General features: G+C 31.6%; 1 protein-coding gene across 4 annotated transcripts in view; it reads left to right on the top strand.

Moving 5' to 3' along the window:
- The window catches only part of LOC139504545 (protein O-linked-mannose beta-1,2-N-acetylglucosaminyltransferase 1-like), a 40,719-nt gene that overhangs the window by 887 nt on the left and 13,514 nt on the right, over nucleotides 1-26,318 (top strand). Inside the window, exons 1-14 of one of the 4 annotated variants that reach the window (XM_071294645.1) lie at nucleotides 6,560-6,719; nucleotides 6,985-7,121; nucleotides 7,380-7,473; nucleotides 9,171-9,301; nucleotides 10,089-10,154; nucleotides 17,496-17,609; nucleotides 18,017-18,134; nucleotides 19,468-19,566; nucleotides 19,725-19,852; nucleotides 22,693-22,763; nucleotides 23,477-23,552; nucleotides 24,022-24,147; nucleotides 25,301-25,359; nucleotides 25,668-25,740. In XM_071294645.1, the coding sequence (XP_071150746.1) occupies nucleotides 6,993-7,121; nucleotides 7,380-7,473; nucleotides 9,171-9,301; nucleotides 10,089-10,154; nucleotides 17,496-17,609; nucleotides 18,017-18,134; nucleotides 19,468-19,566; nucleotides 19,725-19,852; nucleotides 22,693-22,763; nucleotides 23,477-23,552; nucleotides 24,022-24,147; nucleotides 25,301-25,359; nucleotides 25,668-25,740 (1,284 nt within the window). In that variant the 5' untranslated portion in view covers nucleotides 6,560-6,719; nucleotides 6,985-6,992. Of the gene's footprint in view, nucleotides 1-6,559; nucleotides 6,720-6,984; nucleotides 7,122-7,379; nucleotides 7,474-7,760; nucleotides 8,145-8,195; nucleotides 8,243-9,170; nucleotides 9,302-10,088; nucleotides 10,155-17,495; nucleotides 17,610-18,016; nucleotides 18,135-19,467; nucleotides 19,567-19,724; nucleotides 19,853-22,692; nucleotides 22,764-23,476; nucleotides 23,553-24,021; nucleotides 24,148-25,300; nucleotides 25,360-25,667; nucleotides 25,741-26,318 lie in introns of those variants that run through there. The other 3 variants (XM_071294644.1, XM_071294651.1, XM_071294654.1) reach the window with 3 other exon arrangements.

A 26,318-nucleotide genomic window follows, 5' to 3' on the forward strand; every position in this document is an offset into this window, starting at 1 on the left:
GGGAAGCATGCGGTTACATATTTTTATTGGCCAAAGAGGATGTAGGACTGGTAATCATCCAGGGAAGGGTAGAATGTTTTTGACCTTAATAAAATGGCGGAAATTGCATTATCTTTAATATTTCAAGCAATAATAACATTTCTGGGCAGAGTTTTCGGCATCTTTGTTGTAGTCAGATGACCTTCACCAACATGTTATGGAACGGTAAATCTTGATGACGTCACGGCTTTTGTTTAAAAATATAAAACCGAAAACTAAATCGGTGCGTCATTTCTGGTCCGCGTCAAAACAGGTACCAAGACGATAGATTGTTTTTGTGATTTCGTGGTGTAGTGGTAAGGCCGATGGCTACAGTGCTGAAGGTCCCGAGTTCGATTCTCATTTGGGGTGCTAAAAATATCTAAATCAGATGGGTGATTTTCAACCTCTCACACATCTCTGGTACCCACACCCAAGTTAAACTAAAATGGGTACTATCATGACTATGGGGGCCTCGGTTTGTCAAAGTTGCTTCCGACTTTTACCTGGAGATCAATCAACTGATATCTCTTCTGTTTGTCTGTTCCCGCTGAGCAGCCTGGTGGTTCTCTCTGAGTACTTTCAGAGGCGGATTTAGGGGGGGGGACCCCCCCCCCTATTTTGGAAAAAAATTGGTTGCTTATATAGGGAATCACTAAAGCGTGACTGGAGCGGGCCCACTCTTAGGCAGTCAGTGGGCCTCCACTTAAGAAAATTTCTGGATCCGCACTGACTTTGGCTTCCTTCACCAAAATAACAGACTCTGCCTGGTGTCCTAACACTCCCTAATTGTGTTGGGATGGGGAATGTCCTTGTAAATAAGCTAGTGACACATCTCCATTAATCCCGATAAGAATGCATTGAAATATAGGAATCTACATACATAGAAACATACATACAATATATATACATTTTTTTGCATACATTTAAGTACAAATACCATGAATATTGGCAAAAATAAAAAGTAAACATGAACATTTTGTTTAACCTAGTTTGGATATTTGAATATTAAGTACTGTTCTATTTGGTAGAGACTAGAGTATTGTCAGATCATATGTTTTGGTACATGTAGTCATATCAATACACCTTATTGGTATTTTTTCTCAATTACTAGACATCACGAAATTACGCGTAAAATTTTGATGTCATAATAGAAAATATCAAGCCACAATTGAAAAGTGATAGCGATAAGATGTATTTGAACTATGCATGCTTTATCTATGGAATTTTGATGTCACAATGCATTCTTAATAGCACTTAAACCAAGAGAAGAGCATATATGTGTCATTCTAGAATTTCTGCTCTATAAATAAGAAGATCTCTAATATCTAGGTGCAACACATCTTATAGCTGTTTAGTCCATTCTGATGTAAACAGTCACTTAAAGTCTTCATGTCGGTTTAAAGCTCATTAGAGCCTACATGTATGTTGTCTCTGTTTGTATACCTTGCTGACTCTAAATAAAGCTTATTTATTATTTCCTGTTTGGATCAAGTGTTGAAAAAAAGTTCATCTTTTACCAGCTGAGGGAGGAAAATATTTTAGAAAACAAACATGTTGAAATTTCGATAGATTATGATCCACTTTTTTGAAACACAAAATAAATATACATGTACAAAAATGCTTTATTGAAGTGTTTTCTATGGTTTAAAATTTCTCTTTGAAAAGTTATATGGATAATGCATTGTTAAAATGGCCCAAGATCTAGATAGCCTCAAGCCTCGAACTGGATGAATAATTTATGTAATTTGAACTAATTTTAAAACTTTTCAGAATTTGAATAAATTTGTCTTAGGTGTATTCCATTAGACACCTTCATTTACTTGCAGACCAGAGAACTAGAAAATTTCCTTAACTTGCTGTTAAACACATACATGTAGATCTAATAAAATTGAGAATGGAAATGGGGAATGTGTCAAAGAGACAACAACCCGACCAAATAAAAAACAACAGCAGAGGGTCACCAATAGGTCTTCAATGTAGCGAGAAATTCCCGCACCCGGAGGCGTCCCTCAGCTGGCCCCTGAACAAATATATACTAGTCCAGTGATAATGAACGCCATACTTATTTCCAAATTGTACACAAGAAACTAAAATTAGAATAATACAAGACTAACAAAGGCCAGAGGCTCCTGACTTGGGACAGGCGCAAAAATGCAGCGGGGTTAAACATGTTTGTGAGATCTCAACCCTCCCCTATACCTCTAATCAATGTAGAAAAGTAAACGCATAACAATACGCACATTAAAATTCAGTTCAAGAGAAGTCCGAGTCTGATGTTAGAAGATGTAACCAAAGAAAATAAACAAAATGACAATAATACATAAATAACAACAGACTACTAGCAGTTAACTGACATGCCAGCTCCAGACTTCAATTAAACTGACTGAAAGATTATGATTTCATCATATGAACATCAGGCACAATCCTTCCCGTTAGGGGTTTAGTATCATACCATCATAACATATATGAGAAGAACATAACCCGTGTCATGCCAACAACTGTTTTTAGAATAAATGTGTTTAGTTCCGATGCAAAGACCTTATCAGTGACTCAATATTAACGCCAAAATATGCAATCTTTAATGACTTGACAACAGTATCTTAATTATATCCCTTCTTAATAAGTCTATTCAAAGGTTTAAAATTACATACAGGCTCTCATTTTTTTGTTTACAATATGGAAATGGAACAGTACCATATACATTGTATATCATCATGACCACAATTTCCCCTTAACTGAATATTGATTCAAGAAATACCAAAAAAAATGTATGTACTAAAAGTTATAATCCTTTCTTTTTTAAATTAAAGTTTTTACAAATGACTGTGATGAATGTTTTTCCTTTGAATACAAAGGAGTAAAATTATATACTTTGATATGTATTTGTACATCTATTGATTTTCAGGTCAATTTTCAGTTTTTGGGAGTTCTCTAGAAATTATGCTACCCTCAGTAGATACATGTAGCTTTAGAGAACTGCAGTTTTCTAAACTATCAATTTAAATATCGAAACCTTGTGTACACTTAAATTTAATACCATATAGTTTTGTTAATATGCAGCTCTCTATCAAACAGTTTATACAATATAGGCTAATAGCACTGAACTTGTTGATTAATTTTTGTATATATACAACAATCATGACAATATTTATGATGATGTTTGATTAGAGTTTTCTTGTTTGTGCATTACATTTGTTTGAATAGAAATTTATCAACAAGTTTCTTCCCATTTTTCTGCATCATCATATTTAAATATGTTTAGATATTCCAGGAGGATTTGATAGCTTTGTATATGTTACAGTCATCTGTGAACAATTTGAATAGTAGAATTTACAGCATTTAAAAATTCTGCTAGGTCTTTTGTACATGTTGTATGACTTCATGTTCATGCAGGGGGCCTCAATGGCCAAGTGGTCTAACTTCTAAGTAGAGTTCTACTTCTGTATTCACTAGCCAGTGAACACTGAGGTTGTGATTTCCAACTCTGCTCTTGCTGGTGCACTCAACTCCAATCTTAATTAACTAGGATTGTCACTTTTCCTATCAAAGGTTGGTGGTTTTCTCTGGGCACTCCCACTTCCTCCACCAATAAAAACTGGCTGTCACAATATAGCCCAAAAGTGGCACTTAAATGTGCCTTTAAAACATCAACAATCGAAAACCAATCAATCATTTTCATGCATTGTTTGTTGGTGAATGTTCAGTTTTCAAGGTTAATTATCTTTTCCTGATATTTTAAACAATAAGTCAATAAGTGAATAACATTTTGGTGTATGGAATGATTGTAATGTGCACTTGTCTGTCTGAAAAGGTTCATATGACCTCAGCCTCATTTTCAAGGAAGAGTGTTTAACATTAAAGTTCACAGTTTGGTCTGTTTTATACAAAAAATCTCCTACAACAACAGTTGTATACAGGATGGTAGAGGACTTATTTAACAGCATCAGTTTATCATAAAGACAACCTCCTATCATGCATTTAATAAAAAAATGAAAGCATTAAAGTCATCCACAAAACTAGCGTTAGAAGTGTGATGTAGCATAGATGACCTGAGATACCAATTTATGGTATAAAACCACTAATTCATAACCCCTTTTCTTTCCATGTTCAATTTTGCAATTCCAAGCATTAATGGCTACTTCGTCTTAATTTCGAATAAAGTAGCAGCTATTTCATGTAAAAACTACAAGTTATCCTGACATGCCTGACTTGTGCTAAAAGTTCAACATATCTCTAATTGCATATTAGAGTGTACTGGTTCCTGGAAGTTTAACAGTACAAATACAGGTATTTCTGATCTGAACAACAGAGCAATTTATGTGCCCTCCTATTAAAATTTATTTACTTTTTTTTCAAAGGAAACTCTAACAAGGGTTCTACAGTGCTCCCAAGTCCCAAATTAAAGCTTTTATTTGATAGCAAATTGCCATAATATTTCAACTATTGACAAAGATATATACAGCTACATATGTAGGAACTATTTTGTTTAAAATAATTTCTACTTTCTTGTACAATGTATGTTCTTCATGATCATGACCAGGCCTGAATTAACGGTTCTATATCTTACTGATGTGTTGCTTTGCACTGGACAATTATACAAGTGCAAAATTAGGAGTATCCATGACTGATTTACTATTAAACAACACTTACATTATAAAGAAACATATTTCCACATTTCTTTCAAATTTAATAATTTTTTTTAGGGTGACTTGATTATGGTTTGGAAATTAAAACTAAGGTACCTTAGGAGAGTGATTAGATGGATGGAATTATCAAATGTATTGGGAAAATCTTTGTTTTTTGTGCAGTTCTCAGACATATTATTTTCCAGCCTTTACAACTAATGAACATATAGGTCAGTTCCTCCAATCATATTGATACAGGTCAGGTTGTATCAATTACTGTCATCTTTTTGATGTTTGATAGGCTCTTGGTTTTCAGTTTTAGTTTGGAAAATGATATATTACGAAAAAAAAATTTAAAATATGATAATAAAACGCAATAAACAGACAAATCACTTATAATTCGGGTTGCATATATCTGAAGTTCCACTGTCAATTTCTATGATTGTAATAAATAATAAAGTTTGACACTGTATACACAAAGAGTTTGAAAGATGTACATAGTTCAGGATATAATATATTGATGAAGGTTTAACCTCTACTGTTGACAATGTCCATGTATGTATGCATGACTGACCCAGCAATGTCTTAGTTGATATATTTCTTTATCATTTATCTATTGTATATTGGTATTCATAGTACAACAGGTATGTTTTATGATTGTAAACAATAAGAGGTCAAGTGTCCAGTGTTTCACATTTTACTGACCATTGCCAGTCTGGTTTCAAATTTCATTTCATTTAACTTATTTATTGTAAAAACTTGATACTGGCATCTGCCATCTAATCTAAGATGAAAAATATAAAATTCAAAAATTCAAATAAGGACATGTGTTGTGTGTATTGGATACACATATATTATTGACTTTATTAGATGTTTGATTTACCTTAATTTAGAAGTAAGACATCCCCCCCCCCCCCCATTTATCTTAATTTAGAGGTAAGAACCCTTTCTATCTTAATTTGGAAAGTTGTAAGGAGAAAGACATTTATAATAGTGAGTTGTGTCTACGTTCCTGATGATTTAAACACATACTGATTTATATTACCATCATGACCATATTTCATTTATTAATGCAAAAATGATCAACTTAAAGCTACTCTAATATGAATTTTGAATTTATAAACAAAGTAAGATAATCACCAAACAAATAGCCTCAATGGGAAGAAAAAAGAGATGTATGTAAAATATAGTAAGTAAAATAACAAAAATACCTGTAACCAAACTCAAAGGAAAATTCAAAATATAAAGTCCCGTATTAAATAGCAAAATCAAAATCTCAAAGTGTCTTTGAAAAGAATTGCTTTAGAGCTTATATATGGAAACGGTTTTATAATAAATTGATCAATATTTGTTTAATATCTATGGGCCAGTTTATGTATTATTATTTTTTGTTTCTTAGTTTTGGACAAAATACCTGTATGAATTCTTGCTGATTTAAAGATCCATTTGTGGCCTTCAGCTGTGTTTTTTCACTCTAAGGCTCTTTGAAACATTCCCCATCTCCATTCTCTGCTTAATTTGTATATACAGCTCTCTGTCATATTCCTGACTGTTGGGAAAGTTTAATTTGAGAAGGGGTAATCTTTAATATTCTGTAGTTATTTTTGAAGATTTGTTTCTGTAGTGCATTATTTAATGTCTTGTAATTAGTATTTAATCCATGCACCATCTCTTCAATTTATAACGTAAACAAATTATCATTTCTGAAACCTAATTACAAACTGTAATATATATATATAGTAAATATTGATAATATTAGTTAAATAAGAGTTAAGTTTAATTTGCCTGTTGTACTATTTTAATATCTTTTGAATTGAATCATTTATGGAATAGAAAATCAATTTGATTATCCATTAGTTGTTATATAAAATCAATGCCGAGTGGTAGCTATTGACATAACCTCAGTACCATGCATACTGTGGCTTGTATATCAAGTGTATTATTTTTACATGTTATTTATAATGTGTAATATGTTTATGTAAACTTGTCAAAAAGTCAACTAGCTTCAATATTTCGACTGAGCTGTCCGAGTAGAAAGAGCATACTTTGAACGTTAAGGAGAATCGATAAAAAGTAAATTTTAAATTCAACTAATATACAGTGACACTTTGGTTGTTAAAACAGATGTGGTTTAAGTGTTGGTAATATGTATTTTAAGTTTTAAGTTGTAACAACATGTAGTTATACAACTTTGGACATGGACATATAAATGAGTTAAAATAAGCTAAAACATGTGTACCCTTTTAAACTTTCTGTAATAATGTAACAAAATTAAATTTAAAGTTTTCAAGATATTTATTCAATTAGATTATTTTCTCAACTCAACTTTAATTTATAGATAACTGTATGGATAATTGGATACCCAACACAAATGCCAAGCCATTCATACCAAAGAGATTGAGGAATTCTACCAAATCTACCAGTTCTGGAATTACAGAATTCTCAAAGAGGAAATGTATTTCCAAAATATTTCAGGTAAGTTGTGTTATGCCTTGAATAAAGTCATCTAATACAACAATTTGAAATTCCTTACAAAAAATGAGGTAATTTGTACAAGATGACCATGATCACAGATGTTATAGCCATAAATATTATAACAAGCAAAGAATCCAGAAAACTATTACAACAGGAAAAACTATGGCAGGAATAGACCATTATTATCATGTTTAGATAATTCTAATAAGACAAACCTTGAAGACTTTTTTTTTTAACATTATAACAATTTTTCTTCAGGGTGGTATTGTAGTTGTGCTGATTGTTACCATAGTAATCAATATTACATTCATCTTGGAAACCAGCAGAAAGATGAACGATCCTCAGAAAATGGGTAAGTAGTTACCATGCTGAGGAAAAAAATTAAACAATATAAATTTTCATTTAAAAAAAAATGAACTACAAAATTTTCAAAACTATTGAAAAACATTTTAGAATCATGCTTTGAAGAGTAAAATTGAACCTTATGGTATTATTTTATATGCTACAAAAATTAAGATATTTCTATTTTTAAGGGTATAGTTTAATTTTCAAATAGAAAATATTTGTTGCTAATCTTTTTTGCTTAGTATAGTATCAAAACTAACATATTATACTAGAACATAGCTGACTTTTATTTTCAGATAATCAGGATGATATTACATAGTAAAATATCAAATATCATTAATATATTCAAGGAAGATAGACACATTTATTGCCCCACCCAATTTGACATTGTTATAGAGGTCATTGTCATCTATCCAACAGCTGTAGCCAGAGTCCCTTTAATATTTACACCATGTGTTATATAAACAATTGTTTACGTGGATAGGTAAACACATGTATTCTCCTATCTTAATTATCTGCTCTGAGGGATAATTGTTTTGTTTGTATACTAGTGTACACCATGTATATAGTAGCTGACTTATATAATGCTGGTTTGGATTATTGTTATGACATGGAGTTTAGGTTATACAGTGGAGATTTACTGTTCAGACTTACACAGTTGTGGTATACATGTATCATGTATGTTTATAGACAATACATATAAGGTTAAACTATGTTAGGTTATACAGTGGAGATATACTGTTCAGACTTGCACAGTTGTGGTATACATGTATCATGTATGTTTATAAACAATAAATAGGAGGTAAAACTATGTTAAAACAATATTTTTATTTTGTAATAAGCTAGACTGGATTCTACTGAAGTTTTGTAAAATATAGACGTTACTCTTTCATTTTGTCTTTTAAAACATTTTGAATGTCCTGATCAGAATTTTAGTTCATAGAGTTTATATGTTTATATACAATAAATACAATGTTAAACTGACTGTCAAAAGGATTGATATGTGTGTTGTAATATGTATGCTAAACATACTTATAGGAAGGCATTGAAGTTAATTTGGTAAAATATATGTATTATTATTTAAACAGTGAATCTTCTGATTCCCAAGTTCCAGAATATAACTGAAATTCTTTTTTTTAATTGTCTAATTATTATAAAAATCAGCAAGTTATACAATATTAAATACCAATCAAACTATCAGCCATGAATCAGAGTTGATTGGGTTGAATACCCTATTTATTACATCGGTTGCAATGAAATAACAAATCTATATTTGAAATATGAATCAATCTCTGTAATATATCTCCTCTGATGTTGTCCAAGACCAGGTACATGTACATATATGTCGAAAGAACAACAAGGATGCATCAAAACAAAGTGAGATCTTGCAGAAAAAGATAAAAGTTCCTTTCATTTTCTGCTTTCTTTTCATTAAAAGTGAACGTAAAAGAAAGCTTTAACTAATCAAAGATTTCCAATCAAATATTATTTTTCGATTACATTCAAATGATTACATGCTAATTAACTTCGTCAAATTGTCAATACCCAGTAGTCACTTCTTTGCATGAACAGTATAAGTACTTAACCCTTCAAGGAATTTAAAATTAAATAATTCTTGAAAATAGAATTAAGATATGCCTATTAAAGAGCAAATGTAGGAAAATTGTCAAAGTGAAATTTTATGATTTGTCTTTTATCTTTCAGATGAAGTGAATGGTGGGTTCAAAGGAAAAGAGGGAAGAGTAAATGTAGTAGAAATGACAAAACCTAAATTCCTGTCTGTAGAGGTACAATCTAGTAAGACATCAGTTGTAGTCAAAGTTGGTGAAACTGTGGTAAGTCTGAACTTATTGCAAGGTTTGTTTTAATGCGAATAATGCTACTGGATTGGTATTGCAATAATAAAAACTTGTATCCTAATTACTAAAACATATATCTGTAAACGGTTTATTTCGATAATCGCAATAATAAAACATATTTTTGTCCATTCTTGAAAAATCGCAATAATAAATGCACGCAATATTTTTTGAATTTACAGTGTAAGTATCCATGTTATCAATAATTTTAAACACATTTAAATCTGTTAATATCAAATTTAAAAATAAATTGTATCTGGTTTATGAAAATGGATTTAAAAACATGGATGATTGAAATTTATTTTGAATTATGCCCCTTTGAAAACTATGGCAAACGATGTTGATAATTGCCCTGTTAGTGCTCCCTTGCAGATTTTTACAAACTTCGATAAAATAAACATGAAATGTTAAACTCAATAATGTCTCATTCAAATTCAAAATTAAGTGTCAGTGGAAACTGTTTTAAGGAGTAATGGCTCTTGGAAATGTATACTGTGGATTAATCATTATTGATTTGATAACAATTTTTGTGGTTTTCGTGTGTACAGGTAAACCAAAAAATTAAAAGTTCAACAAATGACAAATTTATTATAGGCTTGTATGCAGACCTCATTCATAGAAACTTGAAAGCAGAAAAGACTTCTTCCTACATTAATAAAATTTAATAGTATGTATCTAATAACTAACCACGGAGCAGGGGACATTGGAAAACTCTTCTTTTATTTATATTAAATGTATTATAATTTAAGATTATTATTTTTTACAGATTATACAAGATGAAGAATTTGAGAAAAATAGAGGCATCCATATTGCTGTGTTGAATCAGGCTACTGTAAGTTGTAAATCTGTTCAAAGTAACAGTAAAAATATTCTCTATAGATTAACTTGAAATCTAGCAATAAAATATGTTATCATCCTATACCTAAAATATAACCTTTGAAAATTTCTCAGGGATTTGATGATGATACAATGAAAAAAGAATTGATTGATTGGTTGATTGGTGTTTACAACCACTTTCAGACTTTTTTGTGGCAGTAAGTTTTTATGTAAAAAAGAATGAAGAGATACAACATCAATTTTGATATATTTCTCAAAAGTTCATAAATTGTTTGGATCATTTTGAAATGTTTTTTTAAGGAGTAAGCTTAAGGGAATCTCAGACCTTTTTTAGCCGTAGTGTGTTTAGTCTATCTGTATGAACAAAAACCCTTGTGTATGCATGTTAATTTTAATTACATTAAGCTTTCTACAACCAACTTGATATTCTCACGGAAACATGCTGTTCTTGTATTGAGAAGATGGTCTCAATTGAAAAATAAATATAAGCTCTATTGCTGACTACGGTATGAGTGTTACGCATTGTTGAAGGTGGTAAAGTGATCTATAGTTGCTTATAGCCATGTCATTTTGACTCTGGTGGATAGTGGTCTAAACAAGAAAAGCAACAGTCTAATCGATTTAAAAAACAAGAAACACTTATGAACCACATCAACAAACAACAACTACTGAACATCAGATTCCTGACTTAGGACCGTGCAAACAAATGTAGTGGGTTTAAAAGTCTTAATAAGTACCAACCTTCACCCTTATCTGAAACAATAGTTTAACATCACAACATAGAAAGACACGCTTTAAAATATCAATTGAAATGGCTTAACTCAATCAAAAGACATATTAACACAAGTGAAGTTAGGCCGTTTTTATTTAATAAGTTGGTTTACGGACATCAGCCCAAAAAACTTCGGGTAGGAGGAGGGGAAAAAAATAAATTTAAACTAGATCTTTCCAGTTTTTGTTTTTTTACTTGGTTTACGGATATCAGCCACAAAAAAATAGGGTAGGAGGAAAAAAAAAATAAATTTAAACTTGATTGAAAAGACTTATTTATAGTTCTGTAAAACTTGAAAAGCCTTTTGATAATACCTTTTATTCAGCATCTTTTGTAGGTTTTGTGGAATTAATAAATGCGACAACAAAAACACATCACATAGAACAAGTCAATATTAAAAGACAAAGGCAAATCTAAGAGCATATTGCATGTCAACACCTACATGTATAAGGACAGATCATATCAGACAGTATTTAAAAGTATAAACAGAAATTTACTGTCAGGAGCCTGTAATTCAGTGCATTTCACAAATTTTTTGTCTGATAATATTGAATTGTTTAGGACGTCCACATCCAGATGGATGTACACTGGTTCATTCATAGTAAACAAACCATGCCCTGATATCGTCTGGTTCCTAAACGGAAGTCAGGGTTTAAGGATGCGCAAGCACGTGAACAGCTAACCAGTCACGTTTCCGGTGCACTGGTTCACGATTTTTTAATGCAGTAATAGGAACCTGAATTACGAAACGTAAACAGAAAAATACCGTTTAAAATTTTCTTAGTAAATCGATAAATATGAGGTCGGCGGAAATAATTTTTAAGGGCAAATGTGCGTTTATTTTTATTTGAATTAGCGAAAATTCGGGTCGGCGGATCCGTAAACCAACTTATTTAATAAAAACGGCCTTAGTGAACATACACTGAACTATGTTTATCAAAACAGTAGAAGCATAAGATATTTTTTGATATTTACACATTGTCATCATTCATTCATTCTTGTTTGAAGTACTGTGTGGCTTCCTTCTTTCTTATTGCCTTGTTGATTAACAACATGTGTGAGCTGCTGGATAGTGTTTTGTCTAATAATATATTTGCTAACATATTGTTCTGAGATTTCAAGGCTCCTTTTATGTCTAAAATATATGTTAATATCCATAAAATTGAGAATGGAAATGGGGAATGTGTCAAAGAGACAACAACCCGACCAAATAAAAAACAACAGCAGAGGGTCACCAACAGGTCTTCAATGTAGCGAGAAATTACCGCACCCGGAGGCGTCCTTCAGCTGGCCCCTAAACAAATATATACTAGTCCAGTGATAATGAACGCCATACTAATTTCCAAATAGTACACAAGAAACTAAAATTAAAATAATACAAGACTAACAAAGGCATACATGTATTTATTTTGTGATTTTATGGCACTTTTGTTTAATATATTTGATATTTAAATGAAATTTTGTGAATCTGTGGAAGTGTTATGTTTGAGAACATTTGATTAATTGATTTATTGGTGTTTAATGCCCCTTACAACACTATTGTGCTTTATGATTTCAGGGAAGTGTAATTTCTAGAATATATTTAATATCTATATGCTTTGTGATTTCAGGGCAGTGTTATGTCTAAGAATATATTTGTGGTTTGTTATTACAGGGAAGTGTTATGTCTAAGAATATATTTTTGGTTTGTTATTACAGGGAAGTGTTATGTCTTAGAATATATTTGTGGTTTGTTATTACAGGGAAGTGTTATGTCTAAGAAGGTATTTGTGGTTTGTTATTTCAGGGAAGTGTTATGTCTAAGAATATATTTGTGGTTTGTTATTACAGGGAAGTGTTATGTCTAAGAATATATTTGTGGTTTGTTATTACAGGGAAGTGTTATGTCTAAGAATATATTTGTGGTTTGTTATAACAGGGAAGTGTTATGTCTAAGAATATATTTGTGGTTTGTTATTTCAGGGAAGTGTTATGTCTAAGAATGTATTTGTGGTTTGTTATTACAGGGAAGTGTTATGTCTAAGAATGTATTTGTGGTTTGTTATTTCAGGGCAGTGTTATGTCTAAGAATATATTTGTGGTTTGTTATTACAGGGAAGTGTTATGTCTAAGAATGTATTTGTGGTTTGTTATTTCAGGGATGTGTTATGTCTTAGAATATATTTGTGGTTTGTTATTACAGGGAAGTGTTATGTCTAAGAATGTATTTGTGGTTTGTTATTTCAGGGCAGTGTTATGTCTAAGAATATATTTGTGGTTTGTTATTACAGGGAAGTGTTATGTCTAAGAATATATTTGTGGTTTGTTATTTCAGGGAAGTGTTATGTCTAAGAATGTATTTGTGGTTTGTTATTACAGGGAAGTGTTATGTCTAAGAATGTATTTGTGGTTTGTTATTTCAGGGCAGTGTTATGTCTAAGAATATATTTGTGGTTTGTTATTACAGGGAAGTGTTATGTCTAAGAATGTATTTGTGGTTTGTTATTACAGGGATGTGTTATGTCTTAGAATATATTTGTGGTTTGTTATTACAGGGATGTGTTATGTCTTAGAATATATTTGTGGTTTGTTATTACAGGGAAGTGTTATGTCTAAGAATGTATTTGTGGTTTGTTATTTCAGGGAAGTGTTCAGACGTCAGTCGCTACCTTGATATACCCTATCTTTTGTTAAATTTGTCGGGTAACTTATGACAATAAGCATTTGACGTCTTGAGCCGAACAGTTGTATCATTTTTACACAATTTAATCTACTGTGTGATGGTTAATATTCTGGACGCCAGTCTTTGCTCCTTTGTAATAAATCTACATACCAAAAAACAAATATGAAGCTTAGAAATGGAAAAATATTAAATACTAAACTCGTTCAAAGGGTATCTACACGTCTCAATCTTCAGAATCGCTTATCTAAAAATACTACCATAGCTAACGTTTTTAACAATAAAAATCGTGGTTACCCTTCTATCGATAAGTGTCATGCCAAAAAATGACTTACGTGTCCCCGTCTTTCCACCAACAATACAGTAAGGTCCACATTTAATGGTCGCACATTTTCTCTAAATTTTGAAACTGATATTACTTGAAAAACAAACAGTATTATTTATTTACTCACATGAAACAAACCGGGATGCGGTATTCAGTACGTAGGTGAAACTGGGCGATATTTATCTAAACGCACGCAAGAACACCTGTATCGTTTTAAAAGACCCAATAAATTCAAAAGTATCATTTATCAACATCTTAAGAAGCACAGTCATCCTATTAAATATTTAACAGTTCAACCTTTAGAAGTAGTAAATAAGCAGCCTGGTGAATCTCATTCCAAGTTTGTACGATCACGAAAAATAAATGAATTAAATTGGATTAAAAAATTACAGACAGTCTACCCTCTCGGTCTTAATGATAATATCATGGGAATTGGCAATATATCAAGAACCGATTCTGTTAACATTTTGGATATAGTTTCTAAAACTGTTCGTAAAAATCGTTCTCATGGACGCAGAAAAAATCGCAATCAAAGAAAATTTCGGACCAACCATACAAATATTTCGGACCTAATTTCCATTTCAAAAAACAACGGCAGACATTATCTGTTAACCAAGCTTTGTTCTTTACCTATAAATAAATTAAATAAAATTTTAGAGGATTGCAACACAATTTCATATTACAGTCCTAAGTATGAAATTGTCCAAATTATAATGGCATATTGTTATTCTAAACTGTTTCCAAAAATTGATCGCCCGGAAGATCATAAAAAACATTTTATTAAAATAAAGTATGTCAATAAAGGTTTTGATTTTGTAAATATTGCCGGTATTTTTAACGACCATTCTGTTAAAGACCAAATTCCTGGATATTTTGATAATACTGAACTCCCTCTCATTTGTTATATTTACAAAAAATCTACCCGAAAATATGTGTTTAATTATAGCCAATTGTGTAAAGATGTAAATATCACTGAAAATACACCTATGGACCAATTTCCCATGTTATAACAGGAGACCTTAACATCGTTCGCGACCGAGAGTTAAAATCATTCCTCAGTAAAGGACCTAAATATCGTCCCCCGTCAACTATTAACTGGAATGAGTGTCGTAATATCATCAACGACTCACTCCGCGCCTACTGTTTGAAATGGGTAAAACGGGAAAAAGCTGACAAAAAATCTTTGGACTCTTTTTTTAATTCAGTAATGAAGATAGTTGATATTCGAATACAACATTTTAAAGAACATTTTACCCTCAACAAAAACTATAAAAACCCTATTTCGCGTATCAAAAATAAACTAACAGAACTAGCCAAGGAATTTGTTTTTGTCCCGGCTGATAAAGCTGCTAATAATATCATTATTGTTTGACGTAAATTTTATATAGAGGTTCTGCAAAAGGAAATCACGAATTCACCAACATTCCAACTGACTTCATTTTCAGAAAACGACATCTGTAACAAACATAAACTTTTAGCTACTTCTTTACAAGCAGAACCAAACACAATGAAAGTCCCAACTATGTACTGGCTTCCGAAGCTGCACAAAAAACCTTACAAATATAGATTTATTTCATCTTCCAGCCATTGTTCAACTACTAAATTGTCTGTTTTACTTACTAGTACACTTGGAACAATAAAAAACCTGATAATAAATTGTTCAAATAAGGCCTTTGAAAATAGTGGAATTAATTACTTTTGGAGTGTCAAAAACTCGTTGGAAGTACTTGATAAATTGCATGCATATATTGGTGATTTTGAATCTGTTCAAAGTTTTGATTTTTCTACCCTATATACCACTTTGCCTCATATTCTTATTAAGAAAAAATTCACATCCCTAATTAACTGGGCATTTAAAAAGTCGGAATGCGAGTACATATGTTCAAACTCTTTTAGATCATTTTTTAGTAGCAATAAACAAAAGAACTATGTCAATTGGACATGCTTTGATACTATTTATGCACTTGAATTTTTACTTGATAACATTTTTGTTCGCTTTGGAGATTCCGTATATCGTCAAGTTATTGGAATTCCAATGGGGACTAACTGTGCACCACTTATTGCGGACCTGTTTTTGTATTGTTATGAGTTACAATTTATGACTAAAATTAGCAAAGACCCATCAAAACAACATTTGATACAAAAATTTAACAATACTTTTAGATATTTGGATGATATATTGGCTCTAAATAATGACGACTTCAGTATGTATACTAAAGAAATTTATCCTGTAGAACTTACTTTAAATAAAGCTAATGATAACAATGACCACTGCCCTTTCCTCGATCTTGATATCTATATCATAAACGGGAAGCTTAATACAAAAATTTATGATAAAAGAGATGATTTTTCATTTCCTATTGTTAATTATCCATTTTTAGATGGTGACGTTCCCTTGTCACCATCTTATGGTGTTTATATATCTCAACTTGTACGATTCGCTCGTGTATGTAACAATGTATTAGATTTTAGCGAGAGAAATTTATGTATTACTGAAAAATTATTACACCAGGGTTTTCGATATCACAAACTGGTCAAAACATTTACTAAATTTTATCACCGGTATAAGGAAATAATTCGTAAATATAACTTAACATGCAGACATCTTATACGTTCAGGTATTTCACATCCAAAATTTTATGGAAATATTCTTTATAAAGCACAAAAATGTCAGTATTCTCCTCAGAAACTAACAAAACCTTTAAATAGACTTATTAAAAGGGGATATAGTTACCATACTGTTGTCAGGTCATTAAAGATTGCATATTTTGGCTTTAACATTGATTCACTGATAGGGTCTTTGCATCGGAACTAAACACATTTATTTCTAAAAAAATAGTTGTTGGCATGACACGGGTTATGTTCTTCTCATATATTTTATGATAGTATAATACTAAACCCCTAACGGGAGGGATTGTACCTGATATTCATATGATGAAGACATAATCTTTCAATCAGTTTAATTGAGGTCTGGAGCTGGCATGTCAGTTAACTGCTAGTAGTCTGTTGTTATTTATGTATTATTGTCATTTTATTTATTTTCTTTTGTTACATCTTTTGACATCAGACTCGGACTTCTCTTGAACTGAATTTTAATGTGCGTATTGTTATTCTTTTACTTTTCTACATTGGCTAGAGGTATAGGGGGAGGGTTGAGATCTCATAAACATGTTTAACCCCGCCGCAATTTTGCGCCTGTCCCAAGTCAGGAGCCTCTGGCCTTTGTTAGTCTTGTATGATTTTAAATTTTAGTTTCTTGTGTATAATTCGGAGTTTAGTATGACGTCCATTATCACTGTACTATTATGCATATTTTAGGGGGCCAGCTGAAGGACACCTACGGGTGCGGGAATTCTCGCTACATTGAAGACCCATTGGTTGCCTTCGGCTGTTGTTTGCTCTATGGTCGGGTGGTTGTCGCTTTGACATATTCACCATTTCCTTTCTCAATTTTATTATGTCTTAGAATATATTTGTGGTTTGTTATTACAGGGAAGTGTTATGTCTAAGAATGTATTTGTGGTTTGTTATTTCAGGGAAGTGTTATGTCTAAGAATATATTTGTGGTTTGTTATTACAGGGAAGTGTTATGTCTAAGAATATATTTGACACATATAGCCAGCATGAAGATGAAGCTTTATTATCCTATCTGAAGAAGATTTCCAATGGTAGAATTATTGTATTTACTATAAAGGTATTTTCCACCAAATTTTTAGTCTAGAAAATACAAATATTCAATTTCTTGCCAACATTCATTTATGCATTTACATTTTCAGTGTAGTGTACACACACATCTTGAATCAATTTAAGAAAAAGTAATTGTTTTGTTTTTTGTTCTTGTTTTGTATTTACAATGAAGGATTTACATTAGTATAAAATTACAGATGTTAACTCATTGGTCAGTAAAATATGTTCAAGTCAATCTATGGAAATATTAGCTTCAGTCTTAAACTGATACTTTTGTAGAATTCAAATGTATTTCCTAGAGTCTAAAGGTGTATTTTTTTTTTAGAAAATGTCAAAATGTTAAGAATATGGTAAATTTTATCAAATTCTTTATAGATTTTAAGACAATTTACCAACATTCTGTCTTTTTACTAGGATGAAGCATCATTTCATCTTAAGTCAGAAGCCAGGCAGTATCTTAAAGAGATGGGAAGTGAGAAGATAGAAAACCTGGCATTCAGGGATACATGGGGTTTCATTGTAAAGAAGGGAGGTAAGAAAATCTGGCATTCAGGGACACATGGGCTTTCATTGTAAAGAAGGGAGGTAAGAAACCATGGCATTCAGGGATACATGGGCTTTTATTGTAAAGAAGGGAGGTAAGAAAACCTGGCATTCAGGGGCACATGGGCTTTTATTGTAAAGAAGGGAGGTAAGAAAACCTGGCATTCAGGGACACATGGGCTTTCATTGTAAAGAAGGGAGGTAGGAACACCTAGCATTCAGGGAAAAGTGGGCTTTAATTGTAAAGAATGGAGGTAAGAAAACCTGGCATTCAGGGATAAATGGGCTTTCATTATAAAGAAGGGAGGTAAGAAAACCTGACATTCAGGGACACACAGGCTTTTATTGTAAAGAAGGGAGGTAAGAAAACCTGGCATTCAGGGGCACATGGGCTTTTATTGTAAAGAAGGGAGGTAAGAAAACCTGGCATTCAGGGATACATGGGCTTTCATTGTAAAGAAGGGAGGTAAGAAAACCTTGCAGGTATTATTTGACAAAAGACACAAATGTATGGGTCAATATGAGCAAGTACAATGATTGTTCACTTTTACTTTAATTCCTTTAAAACACAGATGAATGACTCATTCCCAAACAAATTAGTAAAGCAAAGTATAGATAGCCATCAATATGACATAATTGGAGTGTGAGTTACTTCCCTTGGTTGACATTTTGTGGTGGTAATTGGTTGATTATTTTATTTCACTAACCAAAATGAAACATTCACTACACACAAGTCTCATGAAAGATCTTTACTAGATTGTAGTAATGAATTAAGCAAGGCAAAAATATATAAAAAATTGTTCAGAAAACTTTTTTTTTCCCAATCTAGTGGCCTGTATAAATTTCTGCACAGAGACCTTTGACATGGCAACATTAGGGTAGTAACTCTTGCTCAAATTGCCTAAATCTAAACCTATCTCTATTTCCAAGTTGTGCATGGTTGATAACAATTAAACATTCTACAGCTAGAGGATCATAACTTTATTCTATGTGTAAATAAGTTACAGGCTTTCTTTGAAATAATTATAGAATAACTAATCGTAGAAATCAAAATTAGTTATTCTTTTTATTACATTGGCAAATGGCTTTTTTAAAAGAAATTAATGTAAAACATGTAAGGAACTATATCTTTTTTCTATGCATTCACAATTTGTTTTGATCCCCTGTTATAGACGTCTTGACAACGCTTCTTATTGTATGACATCAGAGAGTGAAATAACCATGTTTATTTCACACGTGAAATTATCTGTTTTTATTTAACTGGGAAATCAATGTGATTCATTGCAACCAATGTAATAAATACTTTAATTCTGTTTTTACAGGAAGAAAAATTGCAGAGACCCATGGAAAATCTCCTGCTTTAGATAGCTGGGGAGAGAAAGTTACAATCCAAGCCACTGTAGACCTTGTCAATATCAAAGGTAAATACAATCAACTCACACGATTAGATAATGTAAACAATGTCTTAAAGATGTATACAAATACAAATTTGTTTGTAGCCAGTTTGAATGTTTGGTAATTTAAACATATAATATCCTGTACTTACACCTTACCACACACCGCCTGTTTTATTTTGTAGACACTGAATGCCAATGGGGAGAGACGAAGATAAACCAGAGAAGACAAACCTTCTGTAATAAAGTAGAGGGGTATGGTGATATATGTAGCTGTACTAATCCAGATCCTGTTGTCTTCCCACAGAAAAAGGTTTGGTTATATTATATGGTGCAGTTTTACAACATATGTTTTGGCAATGCAGCTAGTTGTCATTTCAGATACTTCATCTTTTTATAAGTTAGCAGATCATGACATTGATTACTGTAAGCTTAAGTTTTCAAATGTGATCTTTTTAAGTTCCAGTTATTAAAAAGATTCGTTAAGATATACGTATATGCTATTGTGGAACTACACTTGGTAAAATCTGCATTTTATAAACCTTTAAAGCTTTAAAGTGCTTTTCTTATGTCCCATGATTAAGGGCATACGATACAGTTACAGGGGAGGTAATGATGTTGCTAACATAAATTGTTATGTTCACGACGTCAAACGATGACTTATCGGGAAAAGATGCAGTTTTCGGCTGATTTTTATCATTCAAACTGATTTAACTTGAAAACGAGTTCATGAACCCCTCTTTTTTAAAATGATTTTTGGTTTGATTATGTAAGAAGATTATGTGTACCAATATTCATGAAAACGTAAATAGTGGATTTTTTTTTAATTTGATTAATATACAGCAAAAAATGAAGTTTTTTTCTACATTCATGAACATTTAATAAATTTGAGTTATTTGTAAAAATAAAATGTACAAATTTATACCATATTTATATAACACATAAATTACAAATAGTTTAACATAAAACAGCTTGTGTTTATCTTTTAAAACAAAAAAGTTATTTATTTCTATCGAAAGGAAAAATACGTCCACAAATCCGTATTTTGAATAAATATCTGAAATGTGAACCTCAACTTACAAAAATAGCACATGAAGGTATATTTTTAGCTCACCTGGCCCGAAGGGCCAAGTGAGCTTTTCCCATCACTTTGCGTCCGGCGTCCGTCGTCGTCGTCGTCGTCCGTCGTCCGTCGTCGTCCGTCGTCGTCCGTCGTCGTTAACTTTTACAAAAATCTTCTCCTCTGAAACTACTGGGCCAACTTGAACCAAACTTGGCCACAATCATCATTGGGGTATCTAGTTTAAAAAATGTGTGGCGTGACCCGGTCAACCAACCAAGATGGCCGCCACGGCTAAAAATAGAACATAGGGGTAAAATGCAGTTTTTGGCTTATAACTCAAAAACCAAAGCATTTAGAGGAAATCTGACATGGGGTAAATATGTTTATCAGGTCAAGATCTATCTGCCCTGAAATTTTCAGATGAATCGGTCAACCTGTTGTTGGGTTGCTGCCCCTGAATTGGTCATTTTGAGGAAATTTTGCTGTTTTTGGTTATTATCTTGAATATTATTATAGATAGAGATAAACTGTAAACAGCAATAATGTTCGGCAAAGTTAGATTTACAAATAATTCAACATGACCGAAATGGTCAGTTGACCCCTTTAGGAGTTATTGCCCTTTATAGTCAATTTTTAACCATTTTTCACAAATCTAAGTAATCTTTTACAAAAATCTTCTCCTCTGAAACTACTGGGCCAAATTAATCCAAACTTGGCCACAATAATCTTTGGGGTATCTTGTTTAAAAAATGTGTGGCGTGACCTGGTCAACCAACCAAGATGGCCGCCACGGCTAAAAATAGAACATAGGGGTAAAATGCAGTTTTTGGCTTATAACTCAAAAACCAAAGCATTTAGAGGAAATCTGACATGGGTAAATATGTTTATCAGGTCAAGATCTATCTGCCCTGAAATTTTCAGATGAATCGGTCAACCTGTTGTTGGGTTGCTGCCCCTGAATTGGTCATTTTGAGGAAATTTTGCTGTTTTTGGTTATTATCTTGAATATTATTATAGATAGAGATAAACTGTTAACAGCAATAATGTTCATCAAAGTAATATTTACAAATAAGTCAACATGACCGTAATGGTCAGTTGACCCCTTTAGGAGTTATTGCCCTTTATAGTCAATTTTTAACCATTTTTTGTAAATCTTAGTTATCTTTTACAAAAATCTTCTCCTCTGAAACTACTGGGCCAAATTAATTCAAACTAAAACCACAATTATCTTTGAGGTACCTTGTTTGAAAAATGTGTCCGATGACCTGGCCATCCAACCAAGATGGCCACCACGGCTAAAAATAGAACAGGGGTAAAATGTAGTTTTTTGCTTATAACTCTGAAACCAAATCATTTAGAGGAAATCTGACAAGGAGTTAAATTTTTAATCAAGTCAATATATATCTGCCCTGAAATATTCAAATGAATTGGACAACCGGTTGTTGGGTTGCTGCCCTCCAATTGGTAATTTTTAAAGAAATTTTGCTGTTTTTGGTTATTATCTTGAATACTATTATAGATAGCGATAAACTGTAAACAGCGATAATGTTCATCAAAGTAAGATCTACAAATAAGTCCACATGACCTAAGTTGCCCTTTATAGTCAATTTTTAACAATTTTCATTAATTTGGTAAATTTATGTAAATTTTTACCAAATATTTTTCTCTGTTACTAATGGGCAAAGTTCATTATAGATATAATTGTAAGAAGCAAGAATGTTCAGTAAAGTAAGAACTTCAAACACATCACCATCACCAAAATACAATTTTGTCATGAATCCATTTGTGTCCTTTGTTTAATATGCACATAGACCAAGGTGAGCGACACAGGCTCTTTAGAGCCTCTAGTTTATTACATATTTGATTTGATCAGGTCAAAAATAGCCTATATGGAAATTTATATTAAAATTTAAATACGCGATCAAAACTGTATTGTATGCCCTTAATATGAATTCTTTCTACAGTTTTGTTATATTATCAATTCTATATATTGAGGTCTAGTTATACATACCGGTAATGTAACATGGCTATTATTACAATTTAGGACTGAATAAATAATTTGAATATTTGAATATTTTGTATGTTTTCAGTTGATACCTAATAATATAGGAAAAGTACCAATAGTTATTATTGCTAGTGACAGACCACATTATTTATTTAGGTAAGTAATTGATATCAATGTCAGATAATTTTTTGGAAAAATACATGTTTAATGTACTTCATCAATATTAGTTTGCAAGTTACTACTTCATTGTTTGAGATTTTGAGACCACATCCAAATTTTGGTCTTTGATTTTCTTATTTATACAAGTACAAGAGATCATAGAAAACATTGCCTGGTTAAAACCCCATTACATTTCTGTAAAAAAATGATAAACGTTTTGTAACATAAAAATTATGCAAGATGATGTTGGTAAGCCTCATTGAGACAGCAAACTAACAACAAAAGTTGGTCAAATATATACATGTGCCCTTTAACAAGTCCGAACAATAAACAAGTTTTCTTTGTTGAGTATAACTAGACTTAGAACATTCTGTGGAATTAACTACCTTATAGGGGGTTACTTTTGTGCCTATTATTTTGGCGTATTCAAAACTTTTATCAATACCTTTGTATGTAGACTTTTAAATTGGCGGAATTTAAGTTGGCGGTTTTGTTCTCTCCGCAAATAGCGAAAATTTACACCCTGCAAAAATAACCCGCTATACGGTATAATGGATAAAAAAAAAAGTCAATAATCTGGAAACCTATTTCTTCTGGAATGCTGGAATTTCTGTAAATGCTTTATTATTCATACTTTTAAATATCTAACCACAGATTAATTATGATACTTTTGAGTCTAACTTCAAAATCATAATTTTCATTGATTACAGAATGTTGAAGAATTTACTACAGATACCAGGTGCTGATCCTAAAATGATTACAGTATTTATTGATGGATATTTTGATGTAAGTACTTATATAGAGGGACAAGATTGAAGGAGTTGTGGAGGAAGGGGTCAATTATTGGCATAATTAAGGAGACACATTTGAACTCAGAAGATTTAATATTTATTGAGCAACCAGATATCAAATGTTTAATCAAATGAACTAATAGAATTAAAGTCTGAAAATCTGACAAAGTATGTCAAGGTATAAAGAAGTTTTAACCTTATGTTTAAACAGAGGAAACACAGTGCTTTCGCTTATTCAAAATTAAAGGTCAGGCTTTAACTTGTGTTAAAAATTCAGTTTGCTTTGTTTTATAATAATGATTTAAATTTTTTGGCAAGTAAAATAATTTTGTTTTGTTTTTTTCCACTCTCTAAATGATATTTTTTTTATTTATAAAACAGTTCTTATAAATCTTTAGTGTAGATTCAAGTAAAAACCTATTACACAGCAAACATATACACTAATGATTCCACTTTTTTTCCAGGAACCATTACAAGTGACTAAGTTGTTTGGTTTACGTGGTATACAGCATACACCATTAGGTGTCAGGAATGCCAGAGTATCTCAGCATTATAAAGCTAGTCTGACCGCTACGTTTAATCTATATCCTGTGAGTATTTCATTCCTGAATCTTATCAAAATAACACCAAAATATGAATCGGACTTTGTTTTACATATCATCACGCACTTAAGACTTATGATATATCAGAATTGGGAACCTGATATTAAGCGCATAAACTGTCAGTACAGGGTTGGCAAAAACCGGGTTTTATGAGTATTGCCCAGCCCAGTGGGAAATACTGGGAAAACCCGGGTTTTACTGGGTAATACTGGGCAATACTGGGTAAAATAAGATACTGGCCTAAATTTTAAAGAGGATTCAGTAATCAAACACAAATGCAATACATTTAAGATATATGTAAACCTATTTTTATTTATAAATAAGTTTACTTGTTTGAGAGTCTTATGATACATACATGTACAAAAGTACAAGAGTATACATCTGAGACAGAATTATTCTAACAACTCTGATAAAAAAATATTTTTTCAAATATATAACTAGTATAAAGAATTTAAGGATTACATGTACATGTAAGAAAAATTACTTTGATGTACAAATGTACAAAACTAATTAATAAGTAATTATTCAGATTAGAACACAGATATGTTTATATAACAATAATCAGTCTTCATTTCTATAAGAGTTAATGACAAGACCCTGTAGGGTGTTTATTTAGCAATCATGATTGTGTATACATGTATAGCAATTTACTTTACAATTCACTTAAACACTGCAATAAAGTGTTAAGATTATGGAAACAATGCTTGGAAATTAATGAGGAATCCTAAATTGTGCAAATATTGTATTTTGCCTACATAGAATTATGTGGAGAAGAGAATGAAATTGAATTTTTGATGACTTTCAATGGTTATCTGTATAAAATGTATGTATTTAGCTACAATACTATGAAACTACAACTAGTCTTTACTATTTTGTATTGAAATAAGCTTAAAAAATCATATTGCCCAGTATTACCCAGTATTCCCCTTTTCAGGGAGTATTGCCCAGCCCGGGAAAACCCGGGTTTTCCCGCCCAGTAAAACCCGGGCGGGTAATACTTTGCCAACCCTGTGTCAGTAAGTGAGCGCTGAATGTATTAGAATTAAGTTGTATAACATATGCAATCATTATCTATTCTCCTAATATCACATTATATCCATACTCAGGGTTTCAGTTCATGTTAAATTTATATCTTATACAGGAATCAAAGTATGCCATAATTATAGAAGAAGATTTGGATGTTTCTCCAGATTTCCTCAAGTAAGTTATAATACAAATCTTTATTAAAAAAAAGAAGTATGGTCCAATTAAATGTTTTTTTCAAGTTGTTTAGTGGATAAAAATCTTTAAAATTTTACCGATTATTTTCCACACAGTCCTTGTTCACAGGGGATATAAAATCAGTAAAATGCCATTTTAAAAGAGAGAAACCAAATATTTTGACATGATACACTTTCAGATTTCATCGATTTCTATAGTTTATCTCTTTATTTTAATCAGAACTATCCACATACCGTTTATACTACAAGTTAATTTAGTTATATAATCTACTTATGTTTTTATTTTAGTTATTTTAGTCAGACCCTCCACCTTTTAGAAGAAGATGAATCACTTTACTGCATATCTGCTTGGAATGATCAGGTATTTAGAGAAATTTTGGATTACGTTAGAATTCTTTAGAGTAATCAGATCGAATAAATAGAGAAAATAATTGAAATAGATATGGGGTTATCTTTGAAAAATCAAGACTCCTGCAAAGTGAACTGTTATTTTATATAAAAGAAATAGATAGATGTGAACAAATTGAAATGTGATGAAGATAGAAAAAAAAGGATTCTTGCTTTTTCACAAAGTAGGGTAAACTTGATTTGTAGAAATATTGTTTATACTGCAATCAGCTATTTAATTATACAGATAAGACTATACGTATAAACATTAGCTTTATACGTCAATGACCTCAACTAACCTATAAGCCCCGCCTTCTTACCGGAACTACTGTATTTCATCAACAACGTCACGTCACAACCATGACAATGTGTAGTAACAATGGTCAAACTTTTATGAATTTAAACTTGTTAGGTCTTCAAATTGGTAATTTATATACCATGTTTATTAAATGTTATTAATTAAGTTCATTTTCCCTTTCTAATTCCTTAAAATATCAATGTCAAAATAAGCATTATTCTTGGTTTTCGCACCATAACTTAAGTATAAGTAAA

The sequence above is a fragment of the Mytilus edulis genome, chromosome 1 (genome assembly GCF_963676685.1).
Source record: "Mytilus edulis chromosome 1, xbMytEdul2.2, whole genome shotgun sequence".
Lineage (NCBI taxonomy): Eukaryota > Metazoa > Mollusca > Bivalvia > Mytilida > Mytilidae > Mytilus > Mytilus edulis.